Here is a 24,897-nt window from a genome sequence, read left to right as displayed (position 1 = left end):
CCTGGAAAGCTGCCATGGCGGTAGATTCCAGGCCGAGTGCCTCTTGCTGCGAGAACCACAGGTTCTCGGACAGGAGCTGCTGCAGAGCACACCCGGAGTTAGCCTGGCTAACTCCGGGTTCACCTGTGGGCGGCATCGGGTCTTCAGATGGCACGTAAAAACGCCGCTGTCGCAGCAGAGGAGGTGGAAGCAGCTTGCTCGACCTGCCAGACTTGAGCGAACGTCTTGTCCGGAGACAAGCGATTCAACCTGGTCCAGCACTGAGTCCGCAAGCTCAGAACGCGGCAAGCCCACCGTCGGTCTGGGTTCCTCTTCGGGCCCCCGAACGACTCGAGCCGGGACGTGGGCTCGGATGGTGGGAGCGGCGATCCTTCCGCGAGGTCGTTGTGCTGACGAATCAGCGCAATAACCTCGGCAAAGTTCCTCTGGATCTCAGGAGTGACTGCGTCCTGCGGAGTCGGACCGTCCAGTCCCTCAAACAGGAGCACCTCCGAGACCCTCCTCCCTCAAGGAGAGGAGCAGCGACAGACCCCTCTCGGTCTCCTCCAACCACCTGTGCGTACGACCTGGCTGGTCCGAGAACCGAGCCTGGTACGTACGACGACGTGGTGGGATCCTGAGGGCGCACCCCTCACGATCACTCCTCAATACCTCGCCCATCCCGGTGAACCCGAGGAGTTGAAGGTATGGGAGGAGACCTGACGCTTCCTCCTCGCTCGCTGGCAGAACCAGCGGGCTTGGAAGACTGCAGGCGATCGCCAACCCGCGGTGGCGATCGAGCTGCAGACCTAGTCGAGCCGTCTCGCTGTGGAGAACGGCTGGACCGAGAACAGCGGCCCCGGCGGTCTCGTGTGTCAGAGGAGCTGGTGCTGGTCGCCGTACCCGATCGCTCTCTGTGAGAGTGACGGTCAGGCGACCGGCGAGCTCCACTGTCACGGTGAGATCGGTGCGTATCCTCACGGTGCGTCAGTTCGCTGGTACCAGCCGTGGCTGGTGCCGGCGAACTGGGGGGACCTCTTCCCAGCCTCAGCCGTTGGCCGGTCATGGACCGTCACGTCCGACCGCCGGGTAGCCAGCCTGCTCGCCGCGAGAGCGAGAGCTGGTCTGGTGAGAGTCGCGTGAGCGCTGTCACCAGTCTTCCCGCCCCTCCGTGCCGTGAACCTGACGCTGAGCGGACTCAGAGGTCTGGTTCCTGGCTGCACGGTCGCTGGTAGGCGACCTCCGTACACTCGGTACCGCCCCTCTCGCGAACAGAAGCGGCCGAGACGGACCCTGCTGCTGTGGCCGAACCACTGACAGCAGGTGAGGAAGTGCCGGTGTTAGCCGGCACTCCTCTGGTCCCCGTAGTCTTCTTCCTTGCGGAAGAAGAGACGGGTCCTGCCCCCGAAGGAGCATGGGTGACCAGCGGAAGAACCCCCGTCTCACCAGAGCGAGACGGGCCCTTAGAAGTTCCCGAAGGAGACTTCTTGGGGGGGGGAGGCGATCCTTCTTCTTCTTCGGCGGGGGAGCCTTATTAAGAAGAAGGGAAGAGGCGGCAGACGACGACGACGACGAAGAAGACGATGAAGACGACGACGACACCTTCCTCTCTTCTTCTTCTTCTTCGTCAACCTTCTCAGGACCGACGTCAGAATCTGTCATCCAGGACGGAGCCGGGGCTGCTGTTGCCGAAGCAACAGGCCTCCCGGACGCACCTGTCCGAACAGATCAGCATCGGGAGCAGCGGCGCCAGGAACAGGAACAACCATCAAGCAGGTGCAGGCATCACAGGAACGGCAGAAGAGACAGCAGGAGCAGGTACAGAACGGCAGCAGTGGTCAACGTCACGTCCGTGGACAGCAGCTGGGCAGGTACGGCAGGTACGGCAGACTGTGTAGGCGGTCCATATGGGCGGACCAGCGGCACAGACAATCCTAGGTACCGGTGGGAGGTCCAGGGCGAGCTCTTCGGGCACACGAAGTCCGGTCGCGGCAGCACGGCAAACCCAGTGGCGGCATCACACTCCCCCGAGTTACGCGACTGGCCCCTGCACCGATGTAGTGGGTGTCACAGAGACCGCGTGCTGGGTGTACACAGGTGAGGAGGTGAAGCGTAGCCGGGTGTTGTAAGGGTCGTGGTGGTGGTCGTGACCGTTGCATGGTGACCGCCACGGCGCCAGCGAGATGGTAAGAGCAGCCCCTGGACACTCGGCAACGCCCCCCTGCACCGCCCCAACGATTGCCCACTATCTGGGTGCGCCTGTCCGAGGTCATCCTTCGCGGCAACCGCACTAGGAGGTAAAAGTCGGGTGATTAGGGGAGGGGATCCTCTACCCGCTCGCTGGAGCGAAGACGAACGGATAGAGGACCCAGAGTACAACTCGACGTCAGGGTATCTAGCGCCCTCCTCCACACTCGACAAGTCAGGAGAGGAGAAGGACCTAGACCACACCCCCCCCCCGAAGGGGGAAGGCGCGAGACGTGGAAGTTGAGCGGGGGCGGGCAGGAAAGAAGACGAAGTGTCCGTCACCAAAGGAGTCGCGGGAGAGCTTTCCGACGACTCCTTTGCAGGCCTTCGCTTCTTCCTGCCTCATACAAAGTCCACTGCGCCTCCGACCAATCATTACAAACATCACAAGGCTCGGCTCGGGTGCATTCGCGCCCCCGACACCGAGCACACAAAATATGAGGGTCTATCTCCGGGAAGAGCGGAACCTCCCGCATTTAACGCCCTTCGGTACCCGGGCATAGTCTCCGTGGGGTAGCGAGGCGAGGAGATTCCATCATTATCAATTTCAGTTGAATTAATATGAAAAGAGAGAAATGATTGTACTTACAATGAACTCTTTCATACACAAACACAACCAAATACTCAAGAAAGCAAACGACGAGAAGCGGGCAGAGAGCGTCGAACACACACGTCCACTCGCTGTGAGGCCGAAAGCAAAAGTGATTTGTTTACCTCCCAGTCGCGCGCGCGCGCCTGTCGGACAAGCAGTTAACTACCGAACCCCTTGTTCGAAGAAAGCTTACGACCTATCCAGCTGCCGCTATTACCTTCCTATTGTAAAGTACCGAAAGGTTTGTATGCCGTGTCGGAACAAATGAAGAATATATCGGAATGAAACGACAACAGTTGTTATCGCTTCAGCGACAGAAAAAAATCTGGCTGGAGAGATAGATTGGTTCATACGCCCGCCACCCAGCGGCGGGTAGGGAGACCAACTGGCCTTACCGGTCGCGTTGCCGCGAGATTTGAAATTCTGTCGGAACGTCGGAGACTATAGCTAAGTATATATCTGGCAGGGAAGTTCATGTACAAAAATTAGTTATTACTATCAGTAAAACATAAAAACAATTTCCAATAATTTTAAGATGAACAGAACTGCAGTTGAAACAAAAAGCTCAAGGAAACAACACATACCTGGGTCTGTGTACGATCTGCATGAATAGCATCAACCATAATGTTTTCATATATGAGCTCCCGGAATAATTCTTTAGCTCTTTCCTTGGTCTGGACAAACACTAACACAGGAGGTTTGTAACCCTGAAATATCATTTACTTTAATTAATTTACAGGGACAATTACGCTATTGTTTGTTTTTTCTCTTCAAAATGCACATGAATATATTAATATACAGACCAATAAAAGCTTACAAACTCAAAACAAATTAATTTCAGTACACATAAAATTACTTGATGATAAATAAACCTTGAACTTTAGAACATAACTCTGAACCTTATGCTGGGATGTTAAGATACATAACAGAAAATACTTAAGTGTGGGTCAAGAAGCATTAAAACATACTGTGCAAACCTTCTTACAAAGCCATAATTGCACATTTATGTGCAGAAAATACTGAAGTGCTTGTTAAGAAGCATTAAAATAAATGCTGTACAAACCCTTCTTACAAAGCAATAAATGCACATTTAAGTGCAAAGTTATATCAATGAACTTTCCATGTATTGTACCAACTCCAATATTTAAACGTAGATTATCAAAACATTACCATATTTAACATAAGTCCCATTCATTATCTAAACAAAATCACTGGCTCCTTTAGTATTAATATTGAACATCTTGAATATAAAAGACTCTTTGCCCTTCACTACACTTTTAATGATGAATATTATTATCTTTCCAGTGACTGGGCAATGGCTGTTACCTTCCTGGCTTCTTTATACTGCTGATTAATAATAATCTTCAATAAACATTAAAACAAAGGCCTCTACTAAATATAAAAAGCGCTCATATTATTATTATCCATAATAGTAATAATAATTAGTAATAATAATCACTCATTGATGTCGCGGTACCATGGGACACCAGAGTACAAGAGACAGAGTACAAGAGAAAGAAAGAAAGAATTTATAACCATCAAGACCTGAAAACAGAAATAAAAAGGATATGGAATATAACATTGAAAATTGTACCTATAATCATAGGAACTAGACACCATCCCAAGATCCATGAAAAGGCACCTGGAAAAACTAGATGCCAAAGTAGCTCTGAGACTCATGCAGAATAGCATGCCATTAGAAACAGCGCACATAATGAGGAAAGTGATTGACTCCTAGGGAAGCAGTATGCACCCCAGAACCATGCTATAAATAACGCCATTCAAATAGGATGACTGGGATTTAAAAAATAATAATAATATGTGAGAACATACTTTGGGTCACTTGTCACTTGATCCATAAATTTTTCATTTATCAAGTACTTTTCTTTGTTTAAAGTGCTCATACGAACAACTGGTAGAAATTTCAGTTACAGGTAGAAGTTGAAAGCCAAGATTGACCACAGGAGGAATTAGTAAGGTTTGCTTCCTGGACTTGCATAAAATTCCACAAGTTACAATAACGTACACTAGTTATACTTATCCACCTTTCATATTTATTTTGAAGCACCTTTTCTTTTCAAATCATTGGAAATTTTGATGGCTTAACTTACACATACGTCTATGACTAGCACAAGCTGATATACAGTGTGCAATAAAATCCAAATGCGAAATCTTAAAATGTCATTGTAAAGTCCTTTTTCCACATTATTGAGGCACATTTCAAAGCTTCATTAAGACTAGTTAGCTGTATAACATAAAAAAGTCAGAAGAAAGCAAAGGGATAACTGCTAACTTAACTGTGTGCAATGCATCTAGTTATGAAAAGTAGAGCATTTCAATCAAATATCCGGTGCAAATGACCAACAAACTCCCTGGCTCATGAAACAATGTCATTGTAGTCTTCTGTAAGCCTTAGCACAAATGGCTGTGGTGCTGTTCTCTACAAGATTACTAAAAGTTGCTACTGTGTTCTGTTTTAGTATATAGCGTGTTTTGTGAAGTGCCGATTATGAAATTACACTTTTATAACATTTTCATTCCATCTTTCTCATATTTTGTGAATGTTTATGCTGCTATATTGCTGTGTTGTTACTACGAAGAGCCTACTGCTCTTGTGTTTTCGTTTTAGCAAAATTTCATTTTTTCATGTAATTTGAGCTTTGGAATAGTTTTTAAAAACTGGTGACTGAAGGAAACACAAAAATGTATAATGTAAAGCTTACAATAAAATAACACATTTCTATAATCTACTGTACAGATGCATGTAATTAAATGATGGTACACTTGTTTTTCTAAACACTGAAAATACTATATCACAGTAGTATCCAAGCTGGAACTATCTTATGGCCATTCCAAATATATTGCCAAATACTTACCTTTCTAAGGATGTCACGAAGAGCTACCAACTTTCCATGTTCTGCCCCGCAAAATAGTAACTCCTGCTTAACATCTCCTGAGGCTGTATTTCTGAAATTATCTTATTACAGTACTTTAAAATCATGAATATCAACCATTCCCAATGTCTAAAAGGCATGGGGAATGATTGAATAGTGCATTGGGAATTGTGGAAGAATACTCTTAACAAAACACAGCCTCAATAATACAAGTAGTACATACTGACAGATGGTGAAGCAAGAATTAAACAACTGGCAACTCAACATTATGAAAACAATTTAGTCAAGGACATGACAAACTTGCTTTCCATACAGCAGGTAAGTTCAATTGATTCAAGGCATTAAGAGTTTGCAGTGTGATGCATTGCTCTTTATGTATAAGCATACAAAACCTTTGTAATAGGCCTCAAGTATTAAGGTGAATACATTGATTAAAAATGGATATGCCTGAAAGTATTAGTCATCATCATAGGCTGATTCTACAACTATATTCAATAGCACTATGACAAGTCTTTTCATATTGGTATTCAATTCAAAGATATAAAGACAACTGTACCTGTTACCAATAGACACCATGGCAACATTGTTTAAATTTAATTTACACCACTCCTGCACTTCATAAGCAAAGGTTGCCGAGAAAAGAGCCCGTCTGATGTTGGAATTAGTACAAGCTTGATAAATAATAGCTAACTGATCGCGGAAACCACTGACTCCTCCTTCAAACAGTCGGTCACTTTCATCAATCACAAGCCACTCAACACTGTAAAAGAGACATGTTTAAGCATTAACACCCAAAAAAATCCTGTTATTACTTCCAAGTTATAGACTTACAATTGCTATGCATAAAATGCCTTCTAAACAAAAGTTACTCCTCTCTGTTCTATAAATATTACAAGCTAAATGGCAAACCCTTTATGAATTAATTACCTTAATACGAATAATGAAAAGCCATCTGTGAGGAGAGAAACAGCTGCTACACTAGATGTACAGTAATATATTAATGAACATTAAAAAAGGAAGGTTAAACTCACTTTGATAAATCAACACTTGGGGTATCTCCATCTTGTAGTAAGAATACCAAGCGTTTAGGAGTTGTTACAAGAATATCTGAAAAAAAAATTATCTGCTCAATCTGACAGATCAGGCAATAAACTACATTTCTTTGATTTTATTACATTTTAGTGGCATAATCAGTCTACCAAATACGAGGCACAATACTACTAATTGTTTTCACTTTCAAAAAGTAAAATAAGCTCATAAAAGTACAGCAACTTCTTATAATAAATATCCTTCTTAGTGTTCAACACTCCAGAAGAACAATCACTCTGACAGTATTGCCAAGGTCCCTATAATTTTGTAATACAATAACCAATCTTTCCTTTTCTAAAGTTAAAATTAACTGTTGATAGTTGATAACTGACTTGATGTAGCTCTATGCTTCTCCTGCTTGATATTATTCATCACTCTCTGTTATTATTATTATTATCAATATGCTGTATATTCTGTTATTACTATTAATCTCCTTCATCTAATGATTTTTTCTATATACAGTCAAGCCTCAGTTTTCGTACGCCTCTCTTTTCGTACATTTTGGTTTTCAAAGATTTTTTTTCTACGAAATTTTGTCTCACTTATCGTACGTTTCCTCAGTTTTCATACACTCGGAACTGCTCCATCCTGGCCCCAGTGCATGACCAGGCCCTGTATCAAGTGCCCAACAAAGCATCCCATCTCCTTTCGTGACCCATTCTGCTTTTGTATTAATTGTTTTTGTACTTTTTTTATTTGAGTGCAACTGCTAAATAAGCCATCATGGGGCCAAAGAAAGTTCCAAGTGCTAGCCTTCTGTAAAAAAGGAGAAAAACACTATAGAATTTTAGAAAGAACTCCTAGCAAAGCGTTGGAGGAAGTTGCATGCCGATCTCAGTCACAAAATGCCTACAACAAACGCTGCTGTTAGTGAATTTAAGGACAGCAGAGGCTGGTTTGAAAAAGTCAGAAAACGAACGGGCATACATAATGTGCCTACTTTAGGGATTAAGGACATGTCTGCAAAGTGGAATGATTTAAAAAAATTTTTTGGAGAATTTTCATCCCAACAAAGTTGTAATCCATGTCTCCAAAATGTTTAATGACAATGCCTTATTTAACCTTAGGCAAATTTTAAAGAGACATCAAAAACAAATGTCTCTGGACAGTTTTGCTGTGCAACAGGGGTCCAGTAACTCTCAAGCTGGTCCCAGTGCCAGTAAAATAAGAAGAGGGGAAGTTACCTCGGATAGTGCCAGTAAAAAATGAAGAGAAGTAACTCCAGATAGGACCTTGGTACCTGAAGTCCTTCTGGAGGGAGATTCCCCCTCCAAACAATAACCTCTCCTCCTCCCTCTCCCCTCCTCTCTGTCTTCCATATGCTAACAAGTGTTTTCCATAAAGGTAAGAGTGATGTTGAATCTTCTGAATGTTAATTTATTCATTTCATTAGCCATTTATATTTTTCTCATTGTTTTCTGTATGTAAAACTGTTTATTCCCTGAAAAAAGTTTTTAAAAATATTTTTGGGGGTCTGGAACACATTAATCGTATTCACATTATTCCTTATGGGAATTATTGTTTCAGATTTCGTATATTTCGGATTATGTGGGAGGTTCTGAAATGAATTATGCACGAAAACCGAGGTTCCACTGTATACTAAATATCATTACTACTGGAGAAAACACCATTGTTTCTTGAAAAGATAAACAATTCCAACAATGTTTTCCCAACAAGATATGTTTGTGATAAATGAATTCTCCAGATGGCCGCTATATTTGTATGAATGTCATAGTAAGTCATGTCATTTGAAAGGGTTTTAATGGTGGAGTATACTTCCCAAATATGATGTACCTAGCTTTAATGATTGAAAAGTTATGGCCTAGGTTAAAGTTCTATATTTTACAAAATGTAGTATTTAAACCTATAAATTACCTTTTTGGCAACTTTCTAACATAACTCAGAACAAAAAGATAATTTTACATTGCACATCTGTGCAATATCTTTGTTAATCATGTAAGAGAGTTTGCAGTGATAAAGTAAGTGTGAATGAAATACTGCCAAAGAAACAAACAGGAAAAAACTACTCCCAATTGGTCAATAGGACTCTACTGAGCAACCATGAGCCACTACAACATCGATAAATATTTTAACAACATCACTAACCTAAGGTTCTTAACTCTTCAAGCTGACCTAAGTAAAGTTGATACTTATCAATGATTGTTACCTTCAGTAATTTAAGAATTAAAATCCTTGTCTTATGTTCAAGAGCTTTTCAGTATGCTAAAATATTTTCAGGGCAAAACTGGATCTTTTATTACAAATGAACAAAATTACCATTACAGTATACATGATACAAGGTGGTGATCTATAAAGACACAGCAGTAATTTAGTTCAGTACAATACCTTTTCTTAACCATGTACTATTTATTCTCATGTGAAAAACCTACAAGATTAAATATGAAAGTTGAAAGGAATGCTGACCTCTTGGCATAAGTAAATATCCAAGTGGGAAATCTTGCTAATTGAAAAAATTTTTAAGGTATACAGATAAAAGAACTGAAACTAAACTTAAAAACACACAACCCTCAAGAACATACAATGAATTGAACAACCTTTAGTATACTGTAATGGTAAAATGCATTCTTCTTTATAAATACAGTATTTGTCTCTAATACTAAGTATACCAAATATAAACCTGCAGAACCAGTCATTATATTTACTATATTCCGCCAATAAATATTAACAGGTTTACTCAAGAAATACTACTGAGTAGTGTAGTAGAAACATTTTACAAAGTGAACTAGTATTGTATTGTATACATATCACCTACCAAATTTTTTGGAAGAATTAGGACCAAATTTCTTCTTAGCTCTATTAACGTTACTTATAATGTGAGCTCGAAATCCTAGTCCTTCCGACAAACGAACACATTCTCTGAAAATTGTAGGAAGATGAAAAATCAACCATAAAAAATATTAAGTAAGATATGTAATACAGAATAACAACACTACATTGTATGAAGATAAGCTTTTCATTAATAAAGGTGTTATCATCTCATACTGATCATACTATTTTGAGCCTGATAATATCAAAATTCTGTCTCAATAAAAATATAAGCATATATGCAACAACTTTAATTAAGTTACCCTTATACAAGAAATAAATCATATTACCAATGAGAGCAACTGAAAATTACAAAAATACAAACCTATGTGTCTGCTTGGCTAATTCACGAGTTGGTGCTAACAGCACAGCACGAAAGCCTTTCTTACGAGGCCCTTCTAGCTGGTGAAGGATAGGAACAAGGAATGCTGCAGTCTTTCCTGGTAATTAAAAAAATGAATATTGCTGATTAAAGTAAAATAATTAGCTGTTGTTAGTTCTGCAGCGGTTCACATTGTAACTTGCTAAATACTTTTTTTCCTTTACAGTAATACTGTTGCTTAGTTCTTGGAAATATATCTTTAATTGTATTAAACAAGATTAAAGAAAATTATGAATAGGATTACAAGCACTCCCTGGTTTGCGACGCTTTTCAGTTATATTCATCAGACATTATTTCCAGGTTTATGACGCATGTTCCAGGGTAACAACACATACAATAATGATCCGATGGAAGAAATATGACTCAAAAAGGCAAAATAATCAATATTGGAAGGTTTTTTGATGTAAAAGACAATAAATATACAGTTTCCATAATTTTCAATGCACCCAAAGCATTAAAAGTAAGGTTTTCATAGAATTTCTGAAGACTTTCGACGATGCTCTGCTTTACAACCATTTTCGACTTACAACACTTCTCAAGAACGGAAACACCATCGTAAACTGGGGACTGCCTGAACTTATGTTTACAAGTAAGTATCAATGACATGTTAACTCTGGCAGCAATAAACAATATCAAACTAACTTGAGACAAGGCCCGAATAGCAGGGCACCACTTAGTGTGCAATGAGTGGCACACTACAGGTGGTGTTAAAAGTTTTCTGCAGTGTTCCTTTAACTTCAGATGTATTGCCTTCAGCCTTTGCTTTTCACCCATCCCCTTTGGTCTCTTCTTATTTAGCTGTTCTAACCTTCTTTAAATTTACCTTGGTCCAATTTTATACTATCATCTAAGAACAAATAATTAGGATGAGCCCTTTGGGTGTTAAACTGACTCAGTGGTTTCAAATCCATAATGATAAAGCAACATTGTCTACAAGCGCCTCTTAAAATTTCCTGAGAGACATCTCTCATTTATTATGTATACTAGTAGACAGGCTACGAAAACTTACCCATGAAAAATAAATTGAAAGCCACATAAATTCCTATTTTTTTTATTACTTTGCAATAGTCCTGATAAGACAAAAATAGCTAACTTTAAGTAAAGCCTACAAGGCAAATTAATGAAAACCAAATGCACAAATCCAAGACCTGACACTTTATTATTATATTCAGAAAGAAGAACCCTATTCATATGGAACAAGCACAAAGGGGCCACTGACTTAAAATCCAAGCAAATAGAGAAAAAGGAGATCAGTTGTTAGAAAAAAATTCAACAAAGTAATAAATAAATTATAAGTAAACTATTTAAAATGTAAGGGAAATTGTATTAGTGTATTAATGCACTGCATCTTTGTTTGAACTTCTGAAGTTCCAATTGCACAATATACTCAGGGAGGCTGAAGGTTCCACAGTCCAAGAGTGTGAAGAATAAATGACCTCTAGAACAGAGAATTTGACAGTGAGCCACATTTACTGCATATTGGTGCTAATGTTCAGCAAATCTGGCTGCTCTTAGCAGGATAAGGGGATTAGGGATCAATTGTGAGTGTGAAAGATCTCCGTTGAAATACAACTTATGAAAAATTGACAAACAAAAGACCACCTGTTGATGGTCCAAGTCATAACTACGTACTAATATTAAGAAACAAAACCTACCACAACTAACCACTCTACCTAAAAGAAATAAATCTCTCGCAGAATCAGACATCCACACTGGAGAGCACTATTTTAGTAAAGGACAAATGACCTAAAACAGGTTGTACTGAGGATTACTGGTGAATGAAAAATTCTTAAGTGAGGAAAAAAAATACGATACACTACCCCAGTTCAGTAACTAGAACATTATGCTATCAAGGCCAAGAAGTCATGCTCCTCTATCAAAACCTACAGTAAAAGACTGGTTCATATACAGCTTTTGTTGCTATATAGCATTCACAATTTATTGTCAGACCTTTTCTTTTGTACAATAACGTTGAAGAACAGAGAATAAAATTACTATCAAGGATTTCAATGCATTATCACCTTGAGAGTTTGTTAAAAATATCGAACATACACAGCAAAATGTAGTTTACTTGAGAGGTTGTTAAAACTATTGATTTTGGTTTGCATGGGTTACTTACACCTCACATCATCACATAACTGACAAATCTCTAAGTTATACTCCACATAGTTGGGAGGTAAGATCCTTAGGGAACAGCCACACTGTTGTCTGTTATTTATACATTCTAAGACATCCACCAGAGACCTAACGAAACTGAAAAATTAGTGCTATCATAAATGTGCCTCAGCCTTTGTTCAACCATTACTAATAGTAGTACAGAGTATAGAAACAACTCTCAGAACTGACAAACATTAACTGATACCATCACCTGAATATGTCTTATAAAATAAAGAAAAAGTTAAGCTACTTCCGTCGGCAGAATATGTGCTTCTTTCTAATATTAATATAGAACCTGTCTTCAAAGAAAATTTCAGAATTCCAGTCCAGGATACACCTTAAAACTACATATGCACAAATTAATTACCTGAGCCAGTAGGAGCACTTGCGAGTATCTCCCTTCCTTGTAACATGAGCGACCAAGCTTGCATCTGAATGGGCATTGGTTCGACAAACCCCTGATTACGAAGATTATCCACTATAACTTCTGCCACATTATATTCTGTTTTTAACTGGAAAAAAGAAATGTGGATCAATGAATAAATCTTAAACAATCTGAAAAATGATATTGTTATGTTACAATAAAGTTTCATACATACTTACCTGGCAGATATATACATAGCTAAGACTCCGTCGTCCCCGACAGAAATTCAAATTTCGCGCCACTCGCTACAGGTAGGTCAGGTGATCTACCGGCCTGCCCTGGGCGGCAGGACTAGGAACCATCCCCGTTTTCTATCATATTTTCTCTCTTCCACCTGTCTCCTGCGGGGAGGCTGGGTGGGCCTTTAATTGTATATATCTGCCAGGTAAGTATGTATGAAACTTTATTGTAACATAACAATATCATTTTCATACAATCAACTTACCTGTCAGATATATACATAGCTGATTGGCACCCTTTGGTGGAGGGTAAGAGACAGCTTCTATATGGAATAGACAGGTAAACAACATATGTTGTAGGTATAAATAAAACCTTGGTTCCTACCTGATAGGTGGTAGACTTCGTGGGTGTTTGCCCAGTAGTCTGCATCACCTCAAGAAAACTTTAGCGAGATATATGATCTATGGCCAAGAGTTCTTGTGGGTCTGCCGATGGGGTCTTACCCACTTACTCGGCAGAGCCTAAAAGGACTTTGTCAATGGGTGCTGATCCACTTATATGACAATACACCTTATGAAGGAGCACACAACCAATCCCGACCACCTGATCCTAACCATATGTTAGAACTAAAGATTGTTACGAGTTATCCCCGAACTCGTCACAACAACCGTAACTCAAAACCACTACGCACACATACATAATTTTCAAAAAAAATTATACTCAACTAATTGATATGACAAGAATTCTCTTACTGAACAACATAGACGGCCGCCCGTGCTAGCCTAAGTCCTCCATTGTTCGAAGAGACTCGACCATATCCAAACAGAAGAAAAGTATATACATTTAAGGATTGGTGTCGGCTCCCGTACCCAGAATCGTATCTGCCGATACGATAGGACCTAGAGAAAAGCACTTCTCATACGTCACACGCACGTCTTTCAAGTAATGAGATGCAAATACTGAGTTGCATCTCCAATATGTCGTATCTATAATGTTTTTTAAGCGACATATTCTTATAAAACGCGAGAGACGTCGCAACCGCTCTTACTTCATGAGCTTTTATCTCAGTAGTTGTAATTGTTCGTCAGGACAGACCTTATGAGCGTCCGTAATGACGTTTCTTACAAAGAACGCTAGAGCATTCTTGGACATCAGTCTTGTGGGGTCTTTTACCGCGCACCAAAGACCTTGTCTAGAGCCTCCCCAACTGAACGCTTCCTCTGAAGATAGAACTTCAGAGCTCTAACAGGGCATAGAGACCTCTCTGCTTCTCTGCCTACGAGACTCGACATTCCTTTGACTTCGAATGACCTAGGCCAGGGATTCGTGGGATTCTCGTTTTTCGCTAAAAACAGGGTCTTAAACGAGCAATAGCCGAGTCTCCCTTGAATCCTACTTTATCCTGCAGAGCTTGTAACTCACTAATTCTTTTTGCCGTCGCTAATGATAAAAGGAATAGGCATTTTCTAGTTATGTCTCAATAAATGATGCCAGATGCGGAGGCTCGAATCTATCCGAAGACAGATATTTGAGGACTACGTCCAAGTTCCAGTTCGGAGGTACTGGGTTCCTTAGACTTTGGAACGTCTCAAAAGATCTTATGAGATCGTGGAGATCTTTGTTATTTGCCAGATCTAATCCTCTGTTCCTGAATACAGCCGAGAGCATACTTCTGTATCCCTTTATTGTGGATACGGCTAGATGAGATTTTACTCTCAGGAATAGCAAGAAATCAGCAATTTCCGCTATAGAGGTAGAGGAGGAGGACAACTTCTTGGCTCTACACCACCTTCTAAAGACCTCCCACTTCGACTGGTATACTTTCGTTAGTGGAGGTTCTGCGAGCTCTCGCGATCGCGCTTGCCACTTCGCGAGAAAAGCCTCTCGCTCTGACAAGTCTTTCGATAGTCCGAAGGCAGTCAGAGCGAGAGCGGGGAGGTTTTGATGGTACTCTTGAAGTGTGGTTGTTTGAGAAGATCCGTCCTTCCTGGTAGGGATCTTGGAAAGTCTACGATCCACTCTACCACCTCCGTGAACCATTCCTGGGCCGGCCAAAAGGGGGCTATTAATGTCATCCTCGTCTCTTTTGACGCCACAAACTTTTTCATTACTAACCCAGGATTTTGAATGGGGGAAAAGCGTAAACGTCCACTCGAGACCAGTTTAGCAGGAAGGCGTCTACCATAATCGCTCTTGGATCTTCCACGACCGAGCAAAACACTGGGAGCCTTTTTGAAATGTATGTTCGAAGAGATCCACATGAGGAGTTCCCCACAGAGACCAGAGATCGAGACACACTTCCTCGTGCAGAGTCCATTCTGTATGAAGGACCTGGTTCCTCCTGCTGAGCCTGTCCGCCCTCACATTCCCTTACTCCCTGTACGGAAACCTTGTCAGCAGGGAGATGTCCTGTGAGACGTCCAAAGTAATAGGTCTCTCGTGAGTTCGTAAGGAACGAGGAGTGTGTCCCTCCCTGTTTCCGAATGTAGGCAAGTGCGTGGTGTTGTCCACGTTTACTTGCACTACCTTGTCTCTCACCAGAGGTTCTAGGCTCTTCAAGGCCAGGTGTACGGCGAAGAGCTCTTTGCAGTTTATGTGCCAGGACACCTGTGCTGGTTCCCAGGTGCCTGACACTTCCTCTGAGCCTAATGTCGCTCCCCAACCCGTCTCCGACTGCGTCGGAGAACAACACTAGGTCTGGGTTCTGTGTTCTTAGAGAGATCCCTTTGTTCTCTTCCAGAGGTAGCAACCACCACTGTAGGTGTGCCTTTATCTCCACTGGAATGGGAAAAACGTCCGACAGTTGTCCGGTTTTCCAGCTCCAAGACTTCTTGAGGAAGAATTGAAGTGGACGGATATGAAGTCTTCCTAGAGGGAAGAATTGTTCCAGCGAGGAAAGCGTCCCCCAGAAGGCGTCAACCATTCCGCCTCGCTGACGTTTGTTGCTTCTCTAAGAAGAGAGAGATTATCCTCAAACCTTTTGCGATTCTCTCTTGCGAAGGAAAAACTCGAAAACCCCAAGAGAAATCCATCCGATCCCCAGATAGACTAGGTCTTGTCTGGGGGTCAGCTGAGACTTCTCGAGGTTCACAAGCAATCCCAACGCCTTGGTCAAATCCAGAGTTAACCTTTAGGGTTCCTCCAAGCACTGTCTCTCCGATCTGGGGCCCTGATTGAGCCAGTCCGTCTAGATACATAGAGACATTCACTCCTTTGAGATGAAGAAATCTCGCCACATTCCTCATCAGGCTTGTGAAGACCTGAGGAGCTGTGGACAGGCCGAAACACAAGGCTCTGAACTGAAAGATCCTTCCCCCCGTCATGAAACGAGGTACTTCTTCGACGAAGGGTGGATCGGGACGTGAAAGTAGGCGTCCTGGAGATCTAGAGACACCATCCAATCTCCTTGTCGTAATGACGCTAGGACTGAAGCAGAAAGTCTCCCATGGAGAACTTCTCCTTCTGAACAAATTTGTTCAGAGAGCTGACGTCTAGTACTGGTCTCCAGCCTCCCGAGGCTTTCGCCACTAGAAAAAGGCGATTGTAAAACCCCGGGGAGTTTTGATCCAGTACTAGTTCTATTGCACTCTTGTCCCACATTTGTTCCACCATCGATCGAAGAGTTATCCCTCAGCACAGGGTCCTTGTACTTGGCTGATAGTTCCCTTGGTATTGACGTTAGGGGGGCGGAGTATTCAGGAAAGGGATACGATATCCCTTCCTTATGATATTCAATGAAGACGCGTCTGCGTCTATCAGTGTCCAGGCCTCCACGAATCCCAGGCAGCCTGGCACTACTGGTGCTTGGAGGAGAAATGTTTCATTTTCCCTTTTTAAAGGGACGAAAGGCGGACCTACCTCTCTTCTCTGGAGCCTTCCTTCTTGCGGGAGGTCTGGAGATCGGACCACCTCGAAAGGGCTGCATAGAAGAGCTAGGTTCTTTCTTGTCAGAAACTAAAGCAGGTTTCTTCTTCCTAGCCGACTGCGTCAGAAGATCCTGCGTCGCCTTCTCAGTTAAAGAGTGAGCCACTCCTTCACTAACTGAGAAGGGAACAAATAGTCAGACAGAGGTGCATACAGTAGAGCTGCCCTCTGAGCATGCGAGACTGCCTTTGTTAAGAAGGCGCCATACACCGTCCTTTTCTTCAAAAGACCTGCTCCAAATAATGAAGAGACTTCAAAAGATCCATCCTGTACCGCTTTGTCGATGCAGACAAAATGCATAACAGGGCTTCAGGTTCGATTCCCTGTGAATCGTAGCTTTCTTGGAAAAAAACATCACCCCAAGGGACCAATCTAAGAAGTTGAAGACTTCCAATACATGGAAAAGTCCCTTGAGGAGATGATCCAGTTCTGAAATACTCCATGTAATACGAGCAGAATTAAGACTTGGACGCCTTGAAGCGTCAACTAACGTCGAAAAATCTGCCTCTGTTGTAGAAGGGAGAGCGATACCCATATCCTCCCCGTCTTGTACCATATTGCCTCCCTTTTCCCAGCTAACCTTGCTGGAGGCATGCAAAATACTGTCCTGACTAAGTCTTTCTTCGACTTCATCCAGGAATCTAAGGCGTGTAAAGCCCGCTTCATCGAGATGGTGGGCTTCATCTTCAGAAAAGACGAGGGCTTCTTCGCCTTCGCACTCGAAAAGAGCGCGCGGAGAAGGAGGAGCAGCCGGAGTCAACATCGTCTCCGTATTCCTCCAGAAGCAGGGTAGTCAACACCTTATAGTTGGACAAGCCCTCTCTTCCATGATCGTCATCATCCGAGTTTCCTCCAACTCGGGATAAATCTGAGTTTCCGTTCTCCTTTCTGAACTTTCCTCTTCTGGAGGAGACAAACTCCTGATAGGAGAGGGGCTAAGGGAATGAAAGTCTTTCCCTTTTTCCCGTTTTGAATCGACTTGGAAGGCGTCACAACCTGCGGCTTCTCTTGCGCTTTAGAAGACGTCTTGTATGACGCTTCCCGCTCTCCGAGCGTCATGTATGACGTCTCTTGTTGACGTCTTGATGACGCTTCGCGTCTGGAAGACGCTTCGCTCTCTAAGGGCTTCCTACTCGGCGTCACAATCTTGGACGGAGCGTCACGTCTAAGATCCGCTTGAAATGACGCTTCACTTCTAAAAGACGTCTTTCGTTTCTCTTGTCTTACAACACTCTCGTCAGCCCCCGTTCTTCGAGCAGGTGAGAGAGGACGAGACTTCTTAATTGGAAGCGTCACGTCCTTCCGACGGGGCGCTAAAACTCCCACAAGAAGAATGACAGTTGTTCCTGAACCGCCATAATGATCTTCTTGACGCTTCTCCCACGCCACTCTAGTGCATGACGTCTCTCGTCATCACTCGGGGAAGAAGCCTGATGGGGTACTTCTTCGTAAGCGTCCGGTGACGCTGACGCCACCTTCGCTTTCTTAATAGCAGACGGGGCGTCATCCGAGAAGCGCTCTGGACTCGAATCAATGTCTTGCTTCATATGACGCTTCAGCGGTCTCGATAAGTTCGACTCCTTCCACCCTCGTTTAGGTGAGGGAGAGGGAGAGGACGAGAAACACTCGCGAAGGACGCTTTTCCTATAGCGCCCTTGAGCTGGCTGCCATGAAGCAGAGCTAGCTGAAGGGACGTCTGACCGTTGGGGATTCCCCACGACCCCCTTAAGGCTTTCGACTTTCCTTCTCCTCTGGGCATGTGAGCTTGGAAGAGGTCTAGGCCTGGGAGCGCCGCAGGGACGATCAAACGCCCCTCCACAACACTGATAGAACTCACTTCACTAAAATGTTCACTATCACTAGCCTTACCTTTCGAGTCAGCCATCTTGGTACTTCATGCCCTCTAATAGTCGCCTTTCAGATTGGCGATTTCCGATGCCGAATCCGAAAAAACACTCTGAGAATGAGATCTATAGGGAGAATCTACATCAGTAGGGTTAGAATTAACCGTGAAAGGCTCAATAGGCCTTGAACTCACACCTTTCAGTCGTCTAACTCTATCCCTCTCTAACTTCTTCAAATAAGAAGTCAAAGTCTTCCACTCTTCTGCATTCAAACCCTCGCATTCCTTACAAGTGTTAATAGCAGAACACTGAACCCCCCTACATTTACGGCATACAGTGTGAGGATCAACCGAAGCTTTCGGTATCCTCACCCTGCAGCCTACATTCACACACATTCTCACACTCACAGTAGAATCAGACATACTGAGAAAAATCCAAAAGAGTTATTCCAAAAACAGTCCACAGTAGCGAATGCCAAAACACGATCCAAATACGTCACCAAAAAGCCAAAAAACGTTGATCAAAGGTTGAAAAATGAATCTAAGTCAGGAGGTAATAACAACAATGTTGATACCACCGGCGACAGAGAAAATATGATAGAAAACGGGGATGGTTCCTAGTCCTGCCGCCCAGGGCAGGCCGGTAGATCACCTGACCTACCTGTAGCGAGTGGCGCGAAATTTGAATTTCTGTCGGGGACGACGGAGTCTTAGCTATGTATATATCTGACAGGTAAGTTGATTGTATGAAATTATCTTACCACAAATGAAATCCAAAGACTATATATAGTACTGTAGAGTACTTAATGGTACAAAAATCAGTAGGGTGTACTGGACAATATTAAAGGTCAAGGTTTACTAAAAGCAAGGAAACAATTTCCAGAAATGTAAACTAGTGACTTAGTTATTTCTTATAAATATAAATACAGAGACTTACCTCGTCAAGGAATAAAATAGGACCAGGTATATCTGTTCCCCAGACATGGATGCCATTCTGGTTACGAGCACGATTAATCTGCAGAATAGGTGCATTCATAAATAGTTTTTTTACTTCAAACTACAAATCATGATCATTAGTCAAACAAAACCTAAACCTTACTTTTCCATCACAACGTATCCATAAGTTAATTTCAATAAAATCTAAGCTATGTTACTGTACATTTTATAACCTATTCAATGGCAAAATTCATAACATAATGTGCTTAGCTTTTGCATCAGAATAGTAGTCAAATTTTCCTTAAGCGAAATAACTGAATTCATAATTAATCATTTCAATACAGCACTCATTGTGCATATATAGATAAAAAGTTCAGTGATTTTTTTTTTTATTTTAACTAATTGTATAGTTAGATGGAAGCTCAACTGCTTACAGGTTATAGCATGTGCAGACATTATCCTTGGGCTGCAGTTTTCATTGTCATGAAATGCTCTTCAAGCTTGTTCATTTTACGCAAGCGTAACCTTAGTGCAACTATGCCTACAACTATCTGCTCAACTTTGAACTGCAAACCTTTACTAGCATTATCTCCAGTTGAAAATAATCAACACATACTACGCCTCATAACATAGTTCAGCCCTAGAATACATTTTTCAAATCAAGTTAAACAACTTCAAGCAGTACTTGAAAATATAGTCTCAAAATAGACCATCCATTACTTACAAACTTTACAAAATTACATTTTTATAATAAAACAAAGTTTTAATTACTTACCTGGTAATTACATAGCTATTAGTTTCACTTATTTGCATCAGTTTAGATTCAAATTTCCCGGCAGCGACACTGATACTGTGTAGGTGACACCAGTCTTGCCCCCAAGCGAGAGGGTAAGGAACGACAGTGGATTAGCTCATTCCGTTTGTGCTTATGTCTATCAGAGGGGAGGAGGGAGGGGTCTGATCATGTAATTACTGGGTAAGTATAATTAAAATTTTGTTTCATTATAAAAATGTAATATTTAATTAAATAACTTACCCAGTCATCATATAGCTGATTCTCTCATTGACAGGAGGTGGGATACATGGAGATATTCTACTCTAAAGCATTAAGTCATGAAATGAATTAGAAATAGAAAAGCTGCTAGCATTGAAACAATGCTCGTCATTCCCTGTTAGTCAAGAGAGCTTGCAGTAGAGACTGCCTCTGGTTGGTGCTCAACTTAACCTGTAGTGGCGTAGCAATAAAGCCAAGAGTTGCCTCTACTTAAGGGGAAAGCTTTGTAGCAGAGAAGTACTCCGTTCATTAACAAAAGCACCATTAAAAGTTATACAACCACAGACCTATCCAATGGTTAGCCGAACATTCAAGGTGACCTTGCCCTGGGCGCAATACCATAATAAAAACCACCAGATTATGATGTCATCTACACTGAAGTAAAACCACAACTCATCCACTAAAAGTGTCGGGTGTTCTGGGTACACCGTACCCTCCTGGCTCCTTAAACTTCCACCCTTCACTACAAGGTGAATGTTAAGACATTAGAAGAGTATCCTATGCTTCTTTCCACGATACCATCCCAGTAACTAAAATTTTCAAGGTACCTACTGCCTAATTTTAAACACTTTAAAAACTCTAAAAATCATGAGAAACAAAGTGATTATGCTACCAGTAGTAGGTCGAATGTACGAGATATACAGGTATCAATTGGAAGCTAATGAGGTAGAGGTTGTACTAACATCTTTAGCTTTTGCTAAAAGGAGGCAAATGCTTCTCTTAAATCTGAGTGTCTCAGAAGATAAAGTCCATTCAAGTAAATGGCAAGATGCTCTAATCCGAGGATGAGACGCATATACTTTCCATAACATCTTGGGTTAAAACTGGTTTGGGATTCTGGTTTCTAGGAAATACCAGACCAACTAGCCAGGCAGAGAGCTCTTCAGGCTCCCATAACAGGCATGCACTTGACCGTAGTTGTTGTCCAGAGTTCCTATCAAAAGGGACTAGTTCTTGCTAAAACAACAGTTTCTGGATGGCCTTCAAGCCTGAACATTCAAACAATGGAAAATCTTTTCTTGTCAGCAAGTGATCGCTATCGTGCGCTCAGAGCAAGTGCTACTGCCATAGCAAAAACTGGTGCCAGGCTGTTCTCGGTGCCTTGGGCCTGGTCCACAACTAAAACCCTGGGGCAGATGAGCAAATTATCTTCTTTTTCCTTGCTTAGGCATGTTAAGAACTTTAAAGGGAAAGAAAAGGATGCAAACAAACTATGTCTCTGTTGCAAAGGGACATGGATGTCTCGTACAGGCGACGTAGGGCCTGAGAAACTAGTTTCAGAAAGATGATCACTAGGTCTGGAAGATGGTGTGAGAAGATTCACTTACAAAACTTGTAAAGGTCTCTGCAATGTGTACTACATAAGGAAAGACCTCTTGATTGATAATCCTGTATCTGAGAAGAGTGTGGGGGATGATCCTGTAAGATTCACTCACAACTGAGCAGGTCCACGAATCGAGGCAGGTCAAAAATGGGATAAGCAGACTACACAACTTGGAGATGGTCTGAACATAATATAGTTCCTCCTTGATCATGATGACAGGTGTGAGGAGAGGAGGTTCACTGATCGGTCTATAGCATGGAATCTGATGTACATGCTACAGGGATGGTATGGCCACAAAAGAAGGAAGATGCGGATTCCTTGAAGGGGCAAACATGAACAGGTCTCTAACCCCCGGTTAGAGACGATGAAAAGTGGTTGTAAAATTCCTCCAAAGAAGTGGCTTTCACTACTGCTATGGCCTCCTTCTGGATCATCGAGTCTACCTCTGCTAAGAGGGCCAAAAAACCTCTCCGAACCTCTGCAGTAGGCTGTCAACTGAATGGAAGTTGACACAAGAGGAGGTTCTTGCAGAAAACGTATTGAGGATCCCTCTCTGAAGACTTCTAAGATCCATAACTCTGCTTTCTTTGCTTCCCATATTTGCCAAAAATGTAGAAGCCAGGGCTCAAATGTTACATGGAGGACCATCTCCTAACTTACTGGAGGAGGATCTAGTGGAGGTCTTCTTCTCTAAAGGACTGTTGTTGCAGAGTTGAGACATTCCTAGAAAATGGATCATTGGGGTGCGTCTTGACTCCCTAGGGGTGCCTGGCAGACTGGGTAAGGTCTTGTGTAACCTTTTCCTATACAGTAGCAGTAAGAAATAGAACTTGATGGTCCAGTGGAGCAAATAGAAGAGAGGATCTTTTTGAATGAGACACTTCTTTGGTGGTGACAACACATCACAGGTCTCTTTCCTTCAGTATGCCAAACGAAAAGAGGGCAGCCAGCTCTCGTGCACCATCTCTAATTTCCTTGTTTGCGAACAATGGAACTTCCAACCAATCTGCAGTAATATTGTTTGAAGAGATGTGCATTATTCAACTTTTGTCATTAAAGTACTAATCATCCAGTCTAACAGCTATTAAGTGAGTGGTTGAAAAACTCAAATCAGAACTTTTATAACTACAGCAAAATACTAATGAGACAAGAAGTGCCTTGCAGAAGTAAAACTTGACACAAAATCATTTTGGTAACGAATGCAAGTTTACAACATTATTACGTTAGCTCGAAGAGCAATGATAGCTAATGCAATGTTCACATTATTACGCTACTTGACCATCACTCTGTCACATTTTACGTTACTCATTGTAAAGATGAGTTAATCAAAAGATTGTAGATTTAACTCAGAACAGGTATTATCAAATGATATCAGGTCCGTAACAAATGTAAATATCGTTCGACGGATCAAGGTTTACATTATAGTGCATGCACTCAACATATTTAGTTTAAATATTAACCACCATTTTGCTGTAAAGCGACTATTGATGTACTACCCAGTAATAACAAATGGGAAACAAGGAAAAGCTCATCTTGAGGCGACTTGACTTTTAGTTTGGACACTGAAATCCGGCAAATAAACAGCAAAAATTAACAAATGCTGCCAACACCAGATGTTATTACCAGGAGTCGCAAAACAGAATGAGGCAATCTGCTGTCGTTCCTAACCCTCTCACTAAGAGGTGAGACTTGTGTCAACTTACACCAGTATCGGTCATTACGCAAATTGAATCTAAACTGCTGCGAATTAGTGAACTACAGTGAACCCCCGTCATTTGCGGACTCTGGATATCCTGACTTATGCATTCGCGGTATTCTCTCTGGAACATTACCCCTATATCCACAAAGTCCTGTTTTCTTATCAATTTCAACATAAAATGCCTTTTATCGATAAACTATTTACAACCAGCTAAACATTTAAAAAACCAGGTATAAACCTTCAAGAAAAACAGGTATAAAAAGTAATTACATAGCTATGTATGTAATAACTGAGTAAGTTAATTAAATCAGTGTTAATTTAAATCAGATTTATTTACAGACAGCACTAGTTACTTAATTCCTAACATACTTCAAATTGTACAATGGATCACCTATATTTGTAGGGAGGAGTACCACATCCCGTCGCCCCCCACCCGCTGAATATTTAAATTCCGCAAGTACTTAGAACCCTCCTAAAAATACTTAGAACTGCATTATTTTTGATAGTTCAAAAAAAAAAAAAAAATGCTTATACCTGAGTATTTACCAGTTTTAGTCACAAGGCCATTTAGTCTCAAAAATGATGAAAAATACGATAATCTGTGAATAATTCTCAGTGAAAAATCCGCGAATGGGTGAATTTCCCCGTCATAATGTGCATAAATGTTTCCATTTAAATCTGTGAATCAGCGAGTTCCACAATAGCAGGGTCGACTGCACTTCCTTATCAAATCATATAGAAATACTTACAACAGTTCCAAAAGAATAATTTGAGCTGAACTTATGGGAAAGACTCTGGAGCCTAATCCATATAAAATCTAGATGTGTCTATTAATAAATATGACTAACCTGTTCCTGGTCTTCAGCTCATGGAGTCTCTGTTTTTCCCTTTGTTCTTCATTTTCCCATCTGCCGTTCTTTCTTTCTCTTCTTCTTTCTCTTGGTATTTACTCAACTCTTTGCGAAAATGAAGATCCCCAAGAGTTTACACACCAATTGAAGTCTAGCATCTGTATTTCCTTCAGCAGACCTACAATAAGTAAACAAAATCTCTTCAAACTTATGTCATTCTTGAAACTGCAATAATGTTGTCCATGTCTTAGTATGTACATCATGTTTAAGAGAGAAAACTCATGTCCAGTACCTGACTTTATACTTCAATGATAATCCACCTCTAAACAATTCTTCATATACATGATGCATACAATCATACAGTGTTTTACACATTTCTTAAAGTATCGAATAATCAAATGAAACTTTTAAACCTTAACAACACCCATAATGCAATGTTTGCAGCCAAGACTGATTTTATCATAAACATAATGCAGTAGTAGGCAGGCCCTGTTAT

The 24,897-nt window shown here is 41.8% G+C and overlaps 1 protein-coding gene across 1 annotated transcript; it reads right to left on the bottom strand.

Moving 5' to 3' along the window:
• Positions 1 to 3,333: 3,333 nt before the first annotated feature.
• LOC135197204 (probable ATP-dependent RNA helicase DDX52) lies at positions 3,334 to 19,608 on the bottom strand. The gene is made up of 8 exons (XM_064224256.1): positions 19,475 to 19,608; positions 12,534 to 12,678; positions 9,953 to 10,067; positions 9,575 to 9,678; positions 6,744 to 6,819; positions 6,269 to 6,472; positions 5,695 to 5,785; positions 3,334 to 3,525 (listed from the first exon to the last, which is right to left on the bottom strand). Exons 1-8 carry the CDS (start codon positions 19,571 to 19,573, stop codon positions 3,349 to 3,351), a joined length of 1,011 nt encoding a protein of 336 aa, XP_064080326.1. The 5' UTR covers positions 19,574 to 19,608; the 3' UTR covers positions 3,334 to 3,348.
• Positions 19,609 to 24,897: the final 5,289 nt, after the last annotated feature.

This window comes from Macrobrachium nipponense, chromosome 18, assembly GCF_015104395.2.
Source record: "Macrobrachium nipponense isolate FS-2020 chromosome 18, ASM1510439v2, whole genome shotgun sequence".
NCBI classification, from domain to species: domain Eukaryota; kingdom Metazoa; phylum Arthropoda; class Malacostraca; order Decapoda; family Palaemonidae; genus Macrobrachium; species Macrobrachium nipponense.
The sequence above is the reverse complement of the archived record's forward strand: the minus strand, read 5'-3'. Positions and strand labels throughout refer to the sequence as shown.